The sequence below is a fragment of the Bufo bufo genome, chromosome 9 (genome assembly GCF_905171765.1).
Source record: "Bufo bufo chromosome 9, aBufBuf1.1, whole genome shotgun sequence".
NCBI classification, from domain to species: domain Eukaryota; kingdom Metazoa; phylum Chordata; class Amphibia; order Anura; family Bufonidae; genus Bufo; species Bufo bufo.
The window spans coordinates 29,663,259-29,681,393 of record NC_053397.1 but is presented as its reverse complement, the minus strand read 5'-3'; the positions used below and the strand labels follow the sequence as shown (position 1 = coordinate 29,681,393).

General features: G+C 42.3%; 1 protein-coding gene across 2 annotated transcripts in view; it reads left to right on the top strand.

The window, feature by feature from the left end:
- PTPRG (protein tyrosine phosphatase receptor type G) overlaps window positions 1–18,135 on the top strand; it is a 494,056-nt gene that overhangs the window by 302,386 nt on the left and 173,535 nt on the right. For both annotated transcript variants that reach the window (XM_040407763.1, XM_040407764.1), the window contains exon 6: window positions 4,963–5,029. In XM_040407763.1, coding sequence (XP_040263697.1) covers window positions 4,963–5,029 — 67 coding nt within the window. The remainder of the gene's footprint in view (window positions 1–4,962; window positions 5,030–18,135) is intronic.

Here is an 18,135-nt window from a genome sequence, read left to right as displayed (position 1 = left end):
CGCCCCATAAGATACAGGGGGAAAATGCGTCTTATGGGGCGAAAAATACAGTACGTTTTTTTTTATACTTGTATAACATTTTCATGTAAGGATAATGAAATCCCAATTCTATGTATTTTGTAAAATTACCTACTGTAAAATATATATTTTTTTTTTATTCAACTTTTTTAAAATATTTTTTTTCAATTTCATTATCCATATTTAAAACAAATCTTGGCATTTTTACTATGACCACTGAGCCTCACAATAGGTGGACGCTTCCTCTTCTGCAGAGGTCGTTTTCAGCAGTCATCTCCTTATCGCAGGCAGGATTACAATGACTGATAAGACCTATAAATAGAAAACACAAGATCCCCCCCCTTCGCAGTAGGTGATGTCACAGCTGATCTACATCCCCTTCCTCCACAAGGACCTCCTCACAGAGCATGCCCACAAGACTTTCCCATAGAAGTCAATGGCCATCTCCTTCCGTTGTACCTATGCTCCATGAAGTTACTGTAAATGCTGGTAACAGCAGTTCAGGAAGATGGCCGTATTAAAAATGTACAGTAAATATGTATTACTATTTGGTTTAAAATTAGGAAAAATTTAGGTGAGACATTTCCTTTAAATCAGCAATTAATGAATTAAGAGGCTTAAAAGGGGTTCTGTCACAAAGGATATGCTACCTTTTTTCAAACTAACACCAGGATTCTTTTGTACTAGCCGGTTTTGAAATTTAGAATAGCCGGTGAGCTACTTAATAAAATGTATCTGTACAGCGCCACCTGCTGTTTGTTCTTTTCCTTATTTCTTTTGTCCGTCTCACTGAGCTGGTCGAACGTGCTCAGTTTAAATCTGTGGCAGTCCCAGGGAGAGAGCTGCCGCATAAAGGACACGTCCCCTGAGCTGCCAGGCTGAAGATAATGTAGCAGAGCAATAAGAGCCATGAATGTGGAGATCTCTAGATCCATTTGTGTAACTAGAAATGACGGGGTCCCCAGCACATTTTTTAACGTGTACAATTTCTATTCAGGTATGGTCTAGTTCTATTATTGGGAAATCAACCTCTACGGCCATCAACCACCCTTTTTGGCTTGTGTTAAAATAAAAACTGAAAGAAGTATCCTAGTACTTTTAGTATCCTCTGTATAAGCCGCCGGTGGTAGTCTAACACGCCACACCCCTGCCGATCAGCTGTTCTGCAACAGCTCCCGCCATTTTGTTGTGGACAGAACTGGTACTGCAGCAATGCTCCCATTGAAGTGAGTATGGCAGTAATCAGCTCCGTCCACTTTCAGGGGCCAGTTTCAGGGGCCGACTTCCAGCACTAGGGGGCGGGAGTTAGGGGTGGCAGATTGTCAGACTTCCATGCGGATAGGCCTTCAATTAAAAAGCACCATAAAACCCCATTTCATGAAGTTAACACTTTTTTAAAACTGATTGCCCAAGACTTGTCTTCATAAATCCCCAGCAGTCAAATTTCTAGACCTTGCTGTTGGCCAGGGGCATAACTACCATAGCGGCAGACGACACGACTGCTATGGGGCCCAGGACAAGAGGGGGCCCAGTCTTAGTTGGGGTTATCTCCTCTTCTACTGGAGGTGAAAACTTGGTCAGGACTCTACCCTCTAAAGGAACAACTTTTAGCAAATGAGGCAGTGGAAAAAACGACCCAAGGGTCATTGAAAAGGGTTTAGGTGGAAACCCTTCTGTCCTGTGTGGGGGGCTGGTTTAATCCTTGTTATGGGGCCCTTACTTCTCTATGTAAGCCACTGCTGCTGGCCATATGTCCATGTGCATTGGCCACCACAGGGAAAATGTAATATTACACGTTGAGTGGCCAGCCATATAATACCAGAACCGATCCTTGTTGTAACCTCTTCGCTTTTGTACATAGTCAAGAGTCCTGTACTGGACACTTCTTACATGGTGATAACATGCCCCCCAGTAGGACATGAAACGGTGTTGTCTTCAGTTCTTCTTCTTCTACGTTGAAGATCCACTGATGCAGAGACAGATGTTCATGGCCATATAAATGAGTCTAGCAAATAACCATATGAACATTAAAAAAATGAAAATGGAAATTTACAGAGAAGAGTGCCACATAAGGCATGTATCAAGGACTCAAGACTAATTCCTAACAGATCCGACACCATAAATGTCTAAAAATCACTTCTAAACTCCATTATCTGTGAGCATTCAATATTTTGCTACCGAGCCAACCCAAAATATCCAAGATGTTCTTATACATAATATATAGAATAATACATAACATATAGAAACTGAAATTCTGCACTTTTTCCCCAAATTAATACATTATTAAGGCAGCTGAGGCTGCATTGTCAGGTCCAAGCAGAACATCTTGCTTTTTAATGATTGCCAAAAAATCCCAGTCACGACTCGCAACCTCTCATCACGTAATGGTCCACGTTGCCGCTGTGCCCAGAATGGCGTTTTTGTTAAACAACTCTTCCAAATCAGCTCTCAAGGCTGGTGTTCATGAGCAATGAAATTTCCCAACAGCCCTGCAAGGTTTACGTGGACTTCCCCGAGTGACTGAAATGGTTATGAAACATATTAATTCTGGCTGAGAATGCCAGGATGTGAGGATCGCAAAAAAATGAAAGAAATCTATTGTTGACCACATAACTGAAAACGGCATCTTCTACAATGGCCTTAGGCTCATTCAGATCTTCGCAAACAGCATTTTTAATTCTTTGACTGTGCCGTACCTGTTTTTTTTCTGTATTCTGTGATTGGCTCGATTTCTCTGTGGAGGAGAACAGATGGTCCTTTTTTCTGCCTAATATCTCTGTCCAATAATTTTTATAGGACCATCTTTACAGTGGTAAGATTTAATTGATAATTTCAATGCAAGTGTATGAACATTTATAGCGGTGGGATTTTGATCAGAACCAGTGGCTCAACTAGTCTTCTATGGGCCAGCAGGGCAACCTTTGGATCAGTCTCCCAACCACCCTCCCCTCTTCCCCCACCGGTCCGGTCGCACCCTCTGCAATTGTTACAACCCTGGTCTCTGGTAATAATAATACCCCCCCCCCTCCCACACTAATGTACCTATACCGTCTACAGTAATATCCCTATAGTGCCCCAGTCGTGTCCTTACACTTTCCTCAATAATGTCCTCCACTGCTTTCAGTATTGTCCCTCACTGCCCCCAGTAATGTCCTTCCACTGCCCCCAGTAATGTCCTTCCACTGCCCCCAATCTAAACTCGCATATAACGGGGCCTGGCACGGTCATTGTACTTCATGCCGGGCCCCATGAGAGCGCTCATCTCAGCTGCAACACAAGCGTCCAGGATCTATCGGGTCCCAGCGCTGCCCTACTAGTAATATTCACAAATAAAGCAGGTGAACGGAGCCTGACTAACAGCAGAGTTGAGTTTTCTGACTGGTCCCTGCAAAAAGTACAGTGACGGTGCAGGGAGCCCTCTCCCCCCACCGGGCCCGAACGTTATGCTTCCCCCCATCAAACAGCGCCCTCTATTGGTTTAATAGTCTTCTGACAAGAATATTAGACAAGCTTATGAGTGTAGCCTTTTGCATGGAAAATTCACGATTAGAATATTTGCGATCTACACTGGGATGATATCTGAAACTGGGAAAGCTGGGTAATAACTATTGAGTTATGAACAGCGCCCTCTATTGGTTTCATAGTCTTCTGACAAGAATATTTGTCTCGTCATAAGACTGTGAAACCAATAGAGGGCGCTGTTCATAACTCAATAGCGCCATCTATTGGTTTTCATAGTCTTATGACATCTGAAAAACAAGGCAGATTCTGCTCATTTGCATGTCTTTCCCATAAGCCCATGTTTGTGCAAATTAATTAGTTTTTACATGACAAAACTGTATAGAAAGGTTATTGAATATTATGTTAGGACAATCAGAAAACTTTTTGTCGCCCTAATGATATTGATCTAGGTGTGCAGGTCCACCCAAGCCATCCAACAGATGCAAAAAAACTTTGAGGTTTACTGGTTCTCAGTCAGATGAGAGCTGGTTTGGAATATCTTAGTGCACAAGGCTGCCATTGTAAGGTATGCTGACTAAGCCTTTCATCTGTCTCATGGATAGATTGATGGCTTGGACATACCTGGTTTTTGGCATACAGCCTTTGTGTGATTGTTGTACATAATAGGAGTCTAAGATGCATCCAGCTATCCTCCTAATGCAATTTCCAAACCATTTTGATGGGGTTTCCATCAATTTCTAACCTTTTTTTATGAACCAGACACCCTCTTCTCTTCCAAGCAGGGGGTGCCTGGTTGTCTCCCATTGACTTCCAATATACTCGGGTGCTCGGCCGAGCACACTAATATAGCAATGTGTTCGGGCTTAACACCCGAATACTTTAGTGCTCGCTCATCACTAGTTTCATTCCCGATAATCACCCAAAGGGGGCCTTAATCCTTCACTTCTGTGCAGGCTTGTCAAGAGTCAAGGACCATTGTACAGGCCGATGATTGGGGCAATTATGGTGAAGGAACATTTCTAGGAATGCTCGTTCCTGGTGATTGCCCTGTGCAAAGGTGCCACCAGTGAACAAGTAAACACTTGCTCATTGGATGAAACCATTATTGATGCAGACACCAAAGTCATTATTTCTGCGGAGCTGATTGTTCTGTATCAGGATCTTTTGCCCAGATACAATGAGCCTGTATAGGGACGAGGGATTGCTTGTCCCAATACAGGGAGATGATTGCTGCATGTAAATGCAGCTTTCATCCCTTCTGAAAATCAGACCATTATTGGGAGCAAAAGGTTTATTCTTATTAATTGCCTGCAGAGTCAGCCCGTGTAAATAGGCCATTACTGGTGGTCTGCATACCAAATGTTTCCACTGCTAGATAACACACAGGAGTTGTTCCTATGCACCATGGCTGACGACAGATAAGCGTAACACAATATAATTATGCATCTGACTTTAATATTTTTTCTTTGCATTTTTTTTCAGGCCACACAGAAAAACAACCCTGCTCTGGATCAAATTATTCATGGATTGAAGGGTGTTGTTCATCATGGTAAGCTGACGTGTGCATGGGATTGAAGTTCTCTTTTCTGGAGATGTTTGATTACATAGTTGGTAAGGTTGGAGAAAGACTCAGGTCCATCAAGTCCAACCTATGCATTACTAGGTACATTCATATACATTAGCAGCATGATAGTGTTTTCATGTTTAGAAGGGTGACATGGTTTACTATGGAGCGTCAATGTGTAATGTAAAGGGATATTAATGGTCTTTGTTATGGCAGTGGGTTTGGAACTGCTGTGTCAACCAACAGATTTGACTTTGGGCTACTCGTAAGGGAGTTGTCATGGCTGTTCCCTGGTTTTTAACCCCTGTACAGGGATTTGGACTTTGCTGCAGGGAAACCACCAGGCAGCTACCTCCTAGAGTAGTCTCTGTGTGATTGACAACTGACCCATGGGGATCAGGGTCACATGTGTAGAGCACTGTGAGGCAAAATCATAGTCTGGGACTGTCTGAGGTCAGGGCAGGCAGAGTATTTGCTAAACAGAAACCGCTCTGAGGTCAGGGCCGGCAGTGGAGGGTCAATACTGAGGTCAAGCACAGGTCAGATCAGGCAACAGAGGGTCAGAATTAAGTAAACAGGCAGAGATCAGTACACAGGCAGACAATGAAATACAGCACACTTTTTCAACAACAGGAGGACTAAGAACCTTATTGTGCAGACACCTTCCCACAAAGTTAGATGTCTTAAGTAACCTAGGGTTTCCAGCCATTAGCTGGTGAAGATTTGGGTAAATGCTGGCCCTTTAAAAGCGAAGAGGGAAGCGGAGAGGCTTGGTCAGCATCCATACTGCAGCCTGCGTGTAGAGAGTAAAGCCAGTGGCCGGACACACCGGGTAGAAGGAGACTGCGGGAAATAGTTCTGGACCTCCAGGAAAGGTGAGCAGGGCAGCGGCTGCCTCGAGCTGCTGTCTTCCCAAAGAAGATGACCAAAATACAGCCTGAAATCACTGTCCGATAATGGTTCACCTAGGCAACAATGATGTGGTGGGAGCTTGAAGTTTGCAAGAAAACTACTTTAATGATCGATTATTACTATTTTTTCCAGAGTATATGCTCTTTAAAGCTTGTGACTCATGCCTTCCTTTTTAAGGATGCAATTAGCTGATTTTCAGTGTACTAATGTGATCTCGAGCGAGTTCAATGCAAGGAACATGTTGCATATGTAAGCGTGATTTGACCATTCTGACATCTGCTTATCTGACTGTGTTGCATGACATTATAATGATTTGCAATGCTTTGTGTCCCTGCCAGACCTGTATCTACTGAACTCAACTGACAGCATTATGTCAGAACAATTCAGTAGATTTGATGTCTGGCAGGGACACACAGCGTTCTAAAACAATAAAATGCTGTGGGACCCTGTCAGAGGACAGAACGGGAAATTGTGCTTAGACACACAATGTGTTTCTCACATTGAACGTGCCTAAATTTGTCTAAAAGTGGCCACACACATTAAATAAATTCCAATTGAACTGGATGGGACTGGCCAACCATTCAAGGACTTCAAGGACTTTAAGTTCACATTTTTGTTGGAGGCAGATTCCATCAAAAACAGTAGCCAAAAAAACTTCTGCATGCTGGAATTTTTCCCACTAAGAGTGGACTTCCAAACAGACCTCACTATAGTCAGTGGGTTCTTTTAAGCATCGTTCCTTTGAGTTGGATCTAGCACTTTCGTTATTTTCATTGTTCTGCCCTTATAACACAGCAGAACAACTAAAATAACCAACTGTGTTGTCTACGAGCCTTTAGGTGTACAGGGCTGTTCCGACTCTTCTGGAACGGCAGATGTCACAGGAAAGAAGTTAGATATCCAACATGCTGATACTTATGGTCCCAAGATAGACAAAGCACCAACAGAGGTATCTGGCAGTGGCTTATACCACTCTCCATACAGAGAACACATGCTCACTCGCGTTTTCAGTGCTTTCATGTTAAAAGAAGTGGGGGTGGTCAGAAGGAATAGCTGTTGGCAGAACAAGCGTCTGACCATCTGCTATCTAATAGGTATGCTAACTTGAGTCTCTCCACACGAAGAATCTACACTGCTACAGTTGTATACTGTATATCTTATACATAATACGGGCATTACAGTGTTATTTAATAAAATATGTAGACTTGGACTTTATGACCACCAAAGAGAGAGGCACTGAGACAAGAGTGTGTCATGCACTTTAGGGGTTGTCTAGGCTACAGATATTGATGACCAATGCTTTGGATAGGTTATCAATATCAGATTGTTGGGGCTCTGACACCTGGCATCCTTCACCAGTCAGCTGTTTTAGGGAACCAAGACACCTGAAACTATACAGTGTATGGAGCTGGAAGCACCAATTTATTATTGATAACCTATCCTGAAGGTAGGTCATCCATTTCTGTAGCCCAAACAACCCCTTTATATTACTTTATACTACTATACCTGTAGTAGTGGTATAGTAATGGAGTTGGGGGAACACTCAATTCAAAAGCACATTTTTGGGATTTCCCAAATTGAATTGCTCAAGTTATAAGTTTTGCAGTCCGTTTTTACTTGTTAGAGAGTACAGCATACCCTAAATGTCCAGCATTTGTGGCATAGGTGGCACAGCAAGGGTTCTATAGCCTAGGGTAAGTGTATCTACATGAATATTAAAGGAGTTGGCCACCATTTCTTTCTTTGTGGCAGAGGGTTCCCTGCAAAGGGAAGCATACTTATCTGCTACCTAGCACTGGCGCCTGGACCCTCGACCCTCCATTCTCCGGCCTTGACTGCTTCACTTGGGTCCCCTGCTGTCAACATCCTCTTTGACACACCGGTGACCTGCTCCCTTTGCATCAGCATCACTTGACTAGTTGACATGATGCAAGGGGTGCAGGTCACCGTCACGCCAATGATTGGCTGCAGCAGGGTCAAAATGGATGTTTACTGTGGAAACCCAAGTGAGGTAGCCAAGGGGTGCAGGGTGCATGTCACCGTCATGCCAACGATAAGCTGCAGCAGAGTCCAAATGGATGTTGACTGTGGAAACCCAAGCGAGGCAGCCAAGCCTGCGGAGTGAAGGAGCCGTAACCCAGCATCTGAGAGCAGGTAAGTATGATTCCTTTTGCAGATCTGCCCAGGACGGGGGTTTTCACTCCTCACCACCCCCTTCCCCTAAGATGGCCAACCACTTTATGGATACCTTTGTTTATACTCCAACATATCTGCAGCAACAATCTACAGAAAAGTAGAGGTCCACTTTACTGCGCTACAAGAGCCATTATTCTAAGTTGGTAAAAGTTCTGGTTGTGTTGACACATTTATTGCATACGGCTTTTGTTTTTTAGTGAAAAGGAACATTTTCTCAACCTTTTCAGTCTTATTTTTGTTGCTTTTCCAGTTTTTGATAGAATATATTTTTATGAGTGCATTCACGTTTTTCTATTATCTAAAATACATTATGAAAGGAAATAATTTAGAGTAATTAATTCTTGCCCCATTCTTAGTTTTTGGTAAATTACAGGCATTTTTGCATATAATTGTCAGTGAATCACGTCTTATCCCAGTGATGACAAACTTTTAATATCAAAACGTTCGCATAAACCATTTTCTAGCAATTAAATTAATAACAACGTGCTGCCTGATTATAATAATCTAAAATACTGTCACGGCGCGGTGTGGGTGGTAAACTCCACACCGAACACAGGAGAGAAAGGAAGAGGTACTAGGCCTGGAAACTAGGGAAAGGGGAAAGGTCACCACCTAGTAAATGCCTAAACCGAGCCCTGACTACTATCCGTATGAACAGACCTCAGTGGTAGGAATGTTCATACACAGGAACCTAGATCCCTATCTGACCCTAAAGGGCCCTGGAAATAGTGTCAGGACAAAAGACAACCTGTTCCTTCCCAGCTGAAGGAACAGGAGACTCCCTCATGTCTAATACCAAAAGATAGGGGAATATAGCAAACTAGAAATCGGAAAGAGACACTTAACTCCAAAGTACACGGACAAGCAGAAACTCAGTGGAGAACCAAACACCAGCACTTCCATAACCAGAAAGAAGCTATGAACCGCTTAGCATGATGGGTGAAACCAGACTAGAGTCGTTGGAATGACCACTTAAGCTACACCTGAGACATGAGGTGTGGCCATAACCAGCAACAACACAGAAACAAGTGAAACCATAGAGGCTGTGAGATCACATCACGTGCATCAAGTCTCTTAGATCTTCTGACCCCTGTCACGGGAGAGACCGTGACAAATACTTGCCGAATCAAAAAACATTTAAATGGTTTTTGGCAAACTAGTGCGTATTTGGTTTTCAAATTAAGCAAAACATCTTGATTCACATCTACGAGTAGAAAATTGCTTAAAAGGTTTGTCAGGACTAGAAAAAAAGTTTCTGTCCATGGTCCGTGTCTGATATTGCAGCTCGGCCTTCGGCCTCTTTCACACGTGTGCTGTCTGTGTTACCTCTTGATTTGAATAATTATTTATTCATCAGTGGTTTTCCACTGGCCATGGGTCAGTGGGAAAACCTCGGAGACATGCACTACTTTGGCCCATGATGCGTACCAAACCTGCCCATTGAAGTCTATGGGTCTGTGTAAACCACTGAAGCAGCACAGATGGAATCCATATTCCATCAGAGATTTTCACGGACCATTGATGGGAGAAGTTCTGGAAACAAATTTTGCAGAGCAGTGTTCATGGAATACGGATGACGCACAAAGGGCGAAAAACAGGCACGCGGACCAAACCTCTTTCTTCACTGACGTTTTTACAGACGAACCACTGACCATCTCATCATGGATGTCATCAGACATGTGAAAAAGGTTTTATTCATTTGGAGAATGACACGTATTTTCCATTATTATGGACAGCGCCTTTGCAGAGAGTTCGGCAAAGCCAGCCAAACTGCCGGCTGCCTGTCACAGCGAAGGGGCAGGGAAGGGGGCGCGGTTTCCGTGACTTGAAGCAAGGAGGCCGCTGCCCCCTTGACTTCAAGCATGTGCGGAGAAGCGCGCCGGGCAGGAGATAAAACAACGTTTTCAGTACTTTTGCTGCATCTGCCTTCAGGAAGAAAGGCATCATCAGAAACACACTGCTGGCTACACGCAGGTACTGCTGGCGGCTTGGGATGGTTTTGGGAGGTGACAGGTTCCCTTTAACAAAAATGGCTTTTTTCACTGCAGAAAGCTCTTGATCATTTTATTTTTTAGATTTTTTTTTGTTTAATTAGATTTTGGCTTAACTTAAGAATAGGGGCTGCAAAGAGAGCCATCAGAGAACTCTTTTGGTAAAATTTAGCACAAAATGGCACAGCTCTTCAGGTAGAATGTAGCACAAAACGGCATACTGCAGCTTGCAGTAGTAGAATACATGGAAGCTGCAGGAGTAAAACAAAGCAACATTTTTCATCAAACCCAAATACATAAAAAATTGTAAACACAAAATAAACCATTAAGCCATTAACCTTAAAAAGAACAAATACAAAGCAAAAATGGACAACTCGGAGCGCAAAAAGAAGAAATAATTATAAAGGAAAAACAATACATATTTGATCCCTCCTTTTCACGACTGTGAAGGAACCCTTGAGCATTCAATATGATAGTACTGAAAGTAGAAATTACTGAATTTGGTTTAAAAAAAGGGGGAAAGTACCAATGCCCACTGATTAGTTCCATGAGACTGTTCCATTGAGAAGTGTTGCATCCCTTATGACATGACCTGCTGCTCGTATGTGAGCGTTGCGACGGCACAAGGGCCTTTATTTGATTAGTAAGGATCAAGCCCATATTTTACCCGAAAATGGATTTGTGCTAACAGTAAGCAATTTGTTTCTTTTCAGTCACGGCTCTGGGATACATGCGTTATAAATCATTACAAGTTACTATACATCATCCATATTAGCACCGCGCCACAGAGTGCTGATGTTTCCATCCTGCTATTTATCTTGTGTATGTTCTGAAAATTCTCCTCTTAGAATATTTTGTTCCTCCATAAATTATTTGTCTTGGTGTTGTGGTGATAATCATAAATCAAGGCTGTCCATTTGTGGAAATCATTTTAAGTTTGCGGAACATTATTTGTCTAGATTTCTATCTCTCGATTAAAATGAGTAGTTTGTTAGGATTGCCCGGACAAGTGTCTTTCGCGCTGCCTGGATACAATTATTTTTTTTCAAGGTTAAGATGAAGTATTTTGATACTTTTCTAATAAACCAATTCATCAAGTCAATACATTTAATTATAGGAACACTCCAGGCAAAAAATGATATTGTGTTATGTCAGGGGCATGCACTGCCAGGCACCAAGACTGTGTTTTTGTTTTTTATGTCACTCTTAAAAGGGATTTTCCAGGCTCCTGATACTGCTGATCATTAATATCGGATCGGTGAGGGTCCGACATCCAGCAACCACACCGATCCGCTGTGCCCTGCAGACTCTGGCACTGGAACTAGCTCCATGAATGGAACAGCTCCTTTCAAAGTGTAATGGTTGTACCAGGTTACTACAGCTCGGCTCCATTTCACTTTATTGGGAGCTGAAGTGCAGTAACCCGAGACAGCCACAACACATTGAATGCAGCTGTGCTTCCTGTTCCATACATGGTGCTAGTTCCAGTGCCAGAGGCTGCAGGGAACAGCTAATCGGTGGGGTTGCTGGACGTCTGACCTTCACCAATTGAATATTAATGGCCAATTCTGAGGATACGTCATCAGTATCGGGAGCCTGAAAATCCCTTTAAGATTGCTGTTTGGACTCTTCTATCTGACCTTTTATGTTTGTCTGAAGAAAAGCAGGTTCTTTTTTCTTCAAAGTGGCTGTAAGGACATATGAAAAAAGTCTGAAAAGGGACTGACTCTTCCTCAAAGGTGTATTTTTTTAAATCTTTTTGGTCCTTCTTCCTTAAATTCTGCAAACCTACACAGTGCTTGCAAGTTGGTCTACAGCCCAGCACTAGGTCCTGGTAGACATCTTCTCTAGTCCTCTTGCGACCAGGACCTGAGGTGCCACCAGGTCTTCTACTCAGTTTGTGACTGACTATGTCTAAACTCCACAAGAGCCTGGAGATCTCCTATGACTACTCCTGTCTCCTTTTGCTAAGCTGGTGCTTAACATATGCAACCAGTAGGCAAGTTCAGAATATGTTCATAGTCAGAAGACCTCTACATTTTGCCAAATTAGGGCAGGTACATTATAAAGGGTATAGGGTTAAAAAAAAGTCTGCTTTCTTCCAAAAACATTGCCATACCTTTCTATAGGTGAGTGACTGGTATTGCAATGCAGTTCCAGTCACTTCAGTGGAGCTGGGCTTTTGATATTGGTGATCTATGCTCAGAATATGTATTGAATATCTTACGGCACCCTGCACCCCCATGCTCAACTGTTCCCTGCAGTCTCCAGAGCCATAACTAGCACTGAACGGTCCCGGAAACACAGCTCTGTTCAAAGTGTAGGGGCCATCCAGCTCATCCGTGCTTTCGTCTCTGTTCAAAGTCCTAGTTTCTGTGCTAGAGGCTGAAGGGAACAGCTGATTGGTGGGGGTGTTGGGTTGGGTGTCAGACCCCTACCGATTTGCTATCGATTAACTATTTACAATAAAACTCCAAAGCTGGACCGATCATTTCATGGTTGCACATGAAACTTACATAGCACCTACTTATTAATGTCATAGATCATCTGGGTATTGCTTGGCAGAGTTTTATAGCTGTGAAAATCTTGTTTATTAATTCAGTAGTACTTGTGGTGGTTTTAATTGATTAGGTTGGGAATGTAAAGGGCTGCGAAGGGCTTTTTAAATAAAATTGACCCACAGTAGTTTTCAGAGTTTTGATTAATCAATAAACCCTCTGATACCCTCCATCGCATACACAGCTTTAGATTGATAAAAGTATCCTAGTCCTAGAAGAAACACTAGTCCACGGTGTTTGTCTGTAGACTTTTCTCCATGCTTCTGAAACAGTCTTTTGGAAGTCTTTGAGTACGTTCTGGTGAATTTCGTCCTGATCCCCTCCACTTTTGGCTGATAGACTGCTCATTGGCATGGCTTAGTCAAGGCGTTGGGCATTCTTAACGTTTCAGTTCTTCTATTGCAGAGAGGGAGGGCTACTACTGCAGCCAGTTACCCTACAGCCAGACGCATAATTATAAAATGGAACAGGTGTGAGGATACAGAACATTTTATATATATATATATATATATATTATATATATTATAGAGTATCTCATTCTAATTACAGTATCGTAAAGAATAGTTGGTTATAGCTAGACACCCACATGCAAAGTGACAAAGGTTTTGGTTACTTTTTCTTTCCAAAGGATAGAAGTACATATTAAGTCATAGAAATTTGGTTTGCCGAAGGGGTTTCTCTAGTGAAAATCAAATCTGGGTGACACTTCTAGATTAAAACAAATAGTGCTTAGAATTAATTGTTCTACTTTTTAAGTCATTTAATGTTGCAGCTGTGAACGGCAATAAATCTGTAGGAAGTGAAAAATAGGTGTACAAATCTTTCTGGAGAAATTTCTGTTCCAATAATATGCCCCGAGCATAAAATAGAGGAATCGCTGCTGAACCAGTAATTTATTCATGTGCTATGAATGCGAATATATATATATATATATATATATATATATATATATATATATATATATATATATATATATATATATATAAACAACTTTTTTTGTAGCAGTTTTACGTAGGATTTATCTTTGTGAAATCAATTAAACATTTTGTTCCAGAATGTCTCTAATATACTGGATGGGCACACACCGATGCACTCGAGCCCAACTGCTTTCCGTTTTGATGTCATAATTTTCAGAGACCTATTTATTACAAAGTATCCCTGTTTATGCAACGATTTGGCAGCCTCCACGAGACCTTGTCCAAACACTTACAGTTTAGTTCAGAGTGCCATGGAGAGATTAAAGAGGTAATTCAGCGAAATTTTGGCAGGCGGTACGGAATTCGATTGACTGTAAGAGTCCCAGAGGAGCAGACGGAATCATCCCTCAACTTTCCATGGAACAACAAAGAGTTGACAACGTTTCCTGTCTTCATCTAACTTTTCCGGTTTTCAGTCTGAAAATAATCACAGCAGAGTCATATTTTGCGATCTCTAAAATTGACTGTACTGTTAGAGACTTGGAGAAAATAGCACATGAGCCCAATGTGTACTTATTACTGTTTTATCGGAATGTGTGTCTTGCTTGTTGAAGACCACCATATTTACCTCCTTGGTGTCCACGGAGCTCAGCTTTACCACAATTTTGACTTGTCTGAGATTCCCTATTGTCTTCATCTAAGTTAAAAGAGAAGTCTGTCACCTTGTTTTTACTTATTAAACTAAACATAATAAGACAGTTAAAGTGTTACCTTTCTCTGCTTAAGCTATTGCTTCCATCAGCAGGAAAAAGAAGTTTGGACATATATGCAAATGAGTTGCTTGGAGCACCAAGGGTGGGCCTTTTCCCCTTGGTGCACTATTGTTCCTTCCCTCTGCTCACTAAGCTCCTCCTATCCCTTGATGACTGACAGGACCAGGTGTCTAAATACTGCTCTCACCTTGCCGATCTCTGAATTTTGGCACATGCACAGTACACTTTCTCTTTCCAGGGATGGAATGACTTGTTGTACTGTGCTTGTGGAGCGTGCTTCAGATTACAGGCCAGACGAGAGCAGTTCTTAGACTCTTGGCCCTGTCAATCAACGAGGCTTAGGAGGGACTTAGCGAGTAGAGGAAATGAACAACAGTACACAGAGTTGAAAGGACCCACCTAAAGTGCTCTGAACAGCTTATTTGCAAGGCAATAGTGTTAACTGTTAAGTAAATACTTAACTTCCATTGACTGTTATATCAAGCTTGCCATTGGCAGACCAAACTGCCAATTTTGGCAGGGCTACCCAACCATCCAGTACGTATGAGGGGACTTCCTGATTCTCCCCCAAGAAAGGAGTATTGGGCAGTTGGAGTCCAACTGCCTAATCCTTTTATTCTTTGGGAAACAAGCTACTGCCAGATTATTTCAGTTGCATGCTCCCTCTCTTCCTACTGAAAACGCATTTTTGTTTGAGGGGATCGGGAGTGACAGCATCTGGCCAACAAGTTGCCTTTTGTGTATGGTTAGAATTAGATTTCACTTGCCAGATCCTTTGGTCTTGAGGAAGATAAGCTGTTGGTGGAGGTGGATGTGTCTGGTAGTGGATTATTCCCCTCTCCCATGTTTGCTTGGTCACTGAGTTTTAACGCTAATAGGATGGTCAAGGAATGTTAGTGCTGATTGGATGTGGTCATTGAGTTTTAGTGCTGATTCGGTGGTCCATGAGTTTTAGTGCTGATTCGGTGGTCCATGAGTTCTAGCGCTGATTAGGTGGTCCATGAGTTCTAGCGCTGATCGGGTGGTCCATGAGTTCTAGCGCTGATCGGGTGGTCCATGAGTTCTAGCGCTGATCGGGTGGTCCATGAGTTCTAGCGCTGATCGGGTGGTCCATGAGTTCTAGCGCTGATCGGGTGGTCCATGATAAAACACTATTGTTTTTTTTAAGTAAATTCTCATAGTACAGAAAAAAAACACAATAGTTAAGTCTAACCCCCAGCCCAACCAAACTATATTGGTTTAAAGTTTTCTTTGTAATAGGTTGTTTTTTTTTATCCATATTTAGGGTATTCGGCTTGAGGTATATTAAAAAATAGTTGGTGGGCATTACTTATAGTGGAAGCCATTAGTTCAATAAAATCAATACTACTTGTTCACCCTATAATAGGAGTTATAGTGACCTCTTGAGCGCCTTTTTCATTTTATTTCATACACAATATCAATGCATGTTATTAATTCTATGGACGGCATTGCCGACTAGTAAAATATCAAGTCGCTGTTTAGGTGACTTATGATTAAATTGTCTTTTTTTTTTCTCTGATCTATTTTTTCTTGGTCGTATATATTTGTCGTTTTTAAGGGATCAAATTTGGTTTCCATCACCTTGGGAAGACCCGCAGTACAGCGAACATCAAAGCACTTACAACAGATAGTTTAGACTAGAAGAGTAAAGTTATTCTTTTGTGTTGGGCAATTGATGGAAGGAGAAAAAAAAAAAAAACCTAGAGGATCAAGACATAAGACTGGAGGGTTTGTATGTTTGGGGACCTCGCCTTTTGTGCTCCTCAAATCTGTTTGCGGGGAAAGTTAAAACATTTCCTCTCTTCTCAACACTTGCTGCACCGCATCAGGGAATGGCTATGACTCATACAAGAGTAGATTATGAAAGTAAATAGTTATTGTATTGCAAGATGTAACCTAAGACCGTGAAGATGGCAATAAGAGAGCTGGCGGGGCTACTTGACTTCGCATTTTGTCTCCGTTGTAATTCACCAGGCTGGAGCACAATGCAGTGATCGCGCGTGAAGTGTTGTATTGGATTCTGTTGAATTTCACATAATGTGCTTTCATGTAGATAGAATATACACCGTAATGAAAGAGGCTGCTATTGTAGAAGCGAGCCGCTGGCTATTACTGGGGACGGGTTCCTGGGGAGCTGTGATGCTGATTGTGTGGCACAAACTCATACTGTATGTTCCTTACTCCTATCTACTGACTTATTGTTGGATGGGGGATAACTACCGACGTTGACTGGTACAGGGTACATGGTTTTAACCCATTAAAGGGGTATTCCAAGAGTTTTTCTTACTGATGACCTATCCTCTAGATACCATTCTGGAGTGTGTATCTGCTTTCTAGTGAAGCATTTAAAAATTCTATTTGGCTGCTTCGTCGAATTTTTTGTTTCAAAAATCTGCTTTGTGACAAATTACTTTGTCACAAAGTGCATTTCTTTGAAAGTGGTGGGTGCAATGACAGGGAGCGGTGATTGCGCCGCCCCTCGTCATTGTACCCCTCAGATGGCGCTGTCATAGGTGATCAAGGCATCTGATATTAATAACAGAGTGTACAATTAGAAAAAAACAAAAAAATATAATTACCTGATCCATTTGCTCGCGCCATCTTGCTTGAATGTCTGGCACGAAATCTCGTATGGGATTTCAGCCGAGATCATCAAGCAAGCTGGCGGCGGCCGGCCCTTCACTGTGACTCGCCAGCGGTGGCAGAATGACTACTCTCTGCTTGCTGGGAGTTGTAATCTTGCAACAGCTGGCAATCTACCAGTTGGAAACTATAGAAATAGATGTTTGATAAGTTGCTGAAATCCTACCTGTCCCTTTATCTATTAGGTGAAAGACGTTCTTCGCTCTGTACCCGTCATTCATTCATGTGTAGTGCGGTGCAGCGTTTAACTCAGAACCTCGTTATTTGACATTACTCCCCTTTTATCACACGTTTTACATTTTCACTTCACTCTCTATTTGTGTTGCCTCTTGGAGATTGGAAAACAAGACAAAGTGAAGCTGTGAAGAGTTTGGTATTAACTCTTCTTTTTTGTGATCTGTCAACAAATTAGCATTTTCTTCATTTATTAGCGTATAAATTGTGCTGCTGATTTGCTCCAAATTTCTTTTCTTTTTGGGTGCTTTTTTCTTTGTCATTTGGGGTCACAGGTCAAGCTTTCAAGTCAGAACATCCTGCAGATGATCACCCTTATGTACCTTGAGTTTTTCATCCCTACAGCAATGGACAACTGGAGACCCAAACAGCTTCAGCAGTGCTCAGTAGTCCCTCTTGACCAGGGGCGGACTGGGAACTTAAAGTGGCTCTGGAAAAAATACTAAAAGTGGCCCCGTTTTGTAGTTGGGTCCAAATTGATGGAAGGCAGGGTCAGCAATACCATATTGTGGCACATTATACCACTCCAACAGAGCCAAATACCACAGTCCATCACAAAATACTGCCAGCAGTACAAAATACATCCCCAAAAACGTCCACTGGCCGGCCCCTTGGGCCACCGGGCTGTCGGGAGACTTCCATGTTAGGTCTATGGCCAATCCACCACCTGCCCATGACAGTTATTGGGGTTTTGGGTTTTCAACTTTGGTCCAGGTGGCTCAGTAGGAAAGACCCTAGAAGAAGCTTCAAACAAGACAACATAAAAAAAGAAAATTCGAGTCGTTTGAGTTTCAGTGGCAGCTGTTTATGGAAGGGTACTACAGATTATGCAGATAGGGCTGTGGC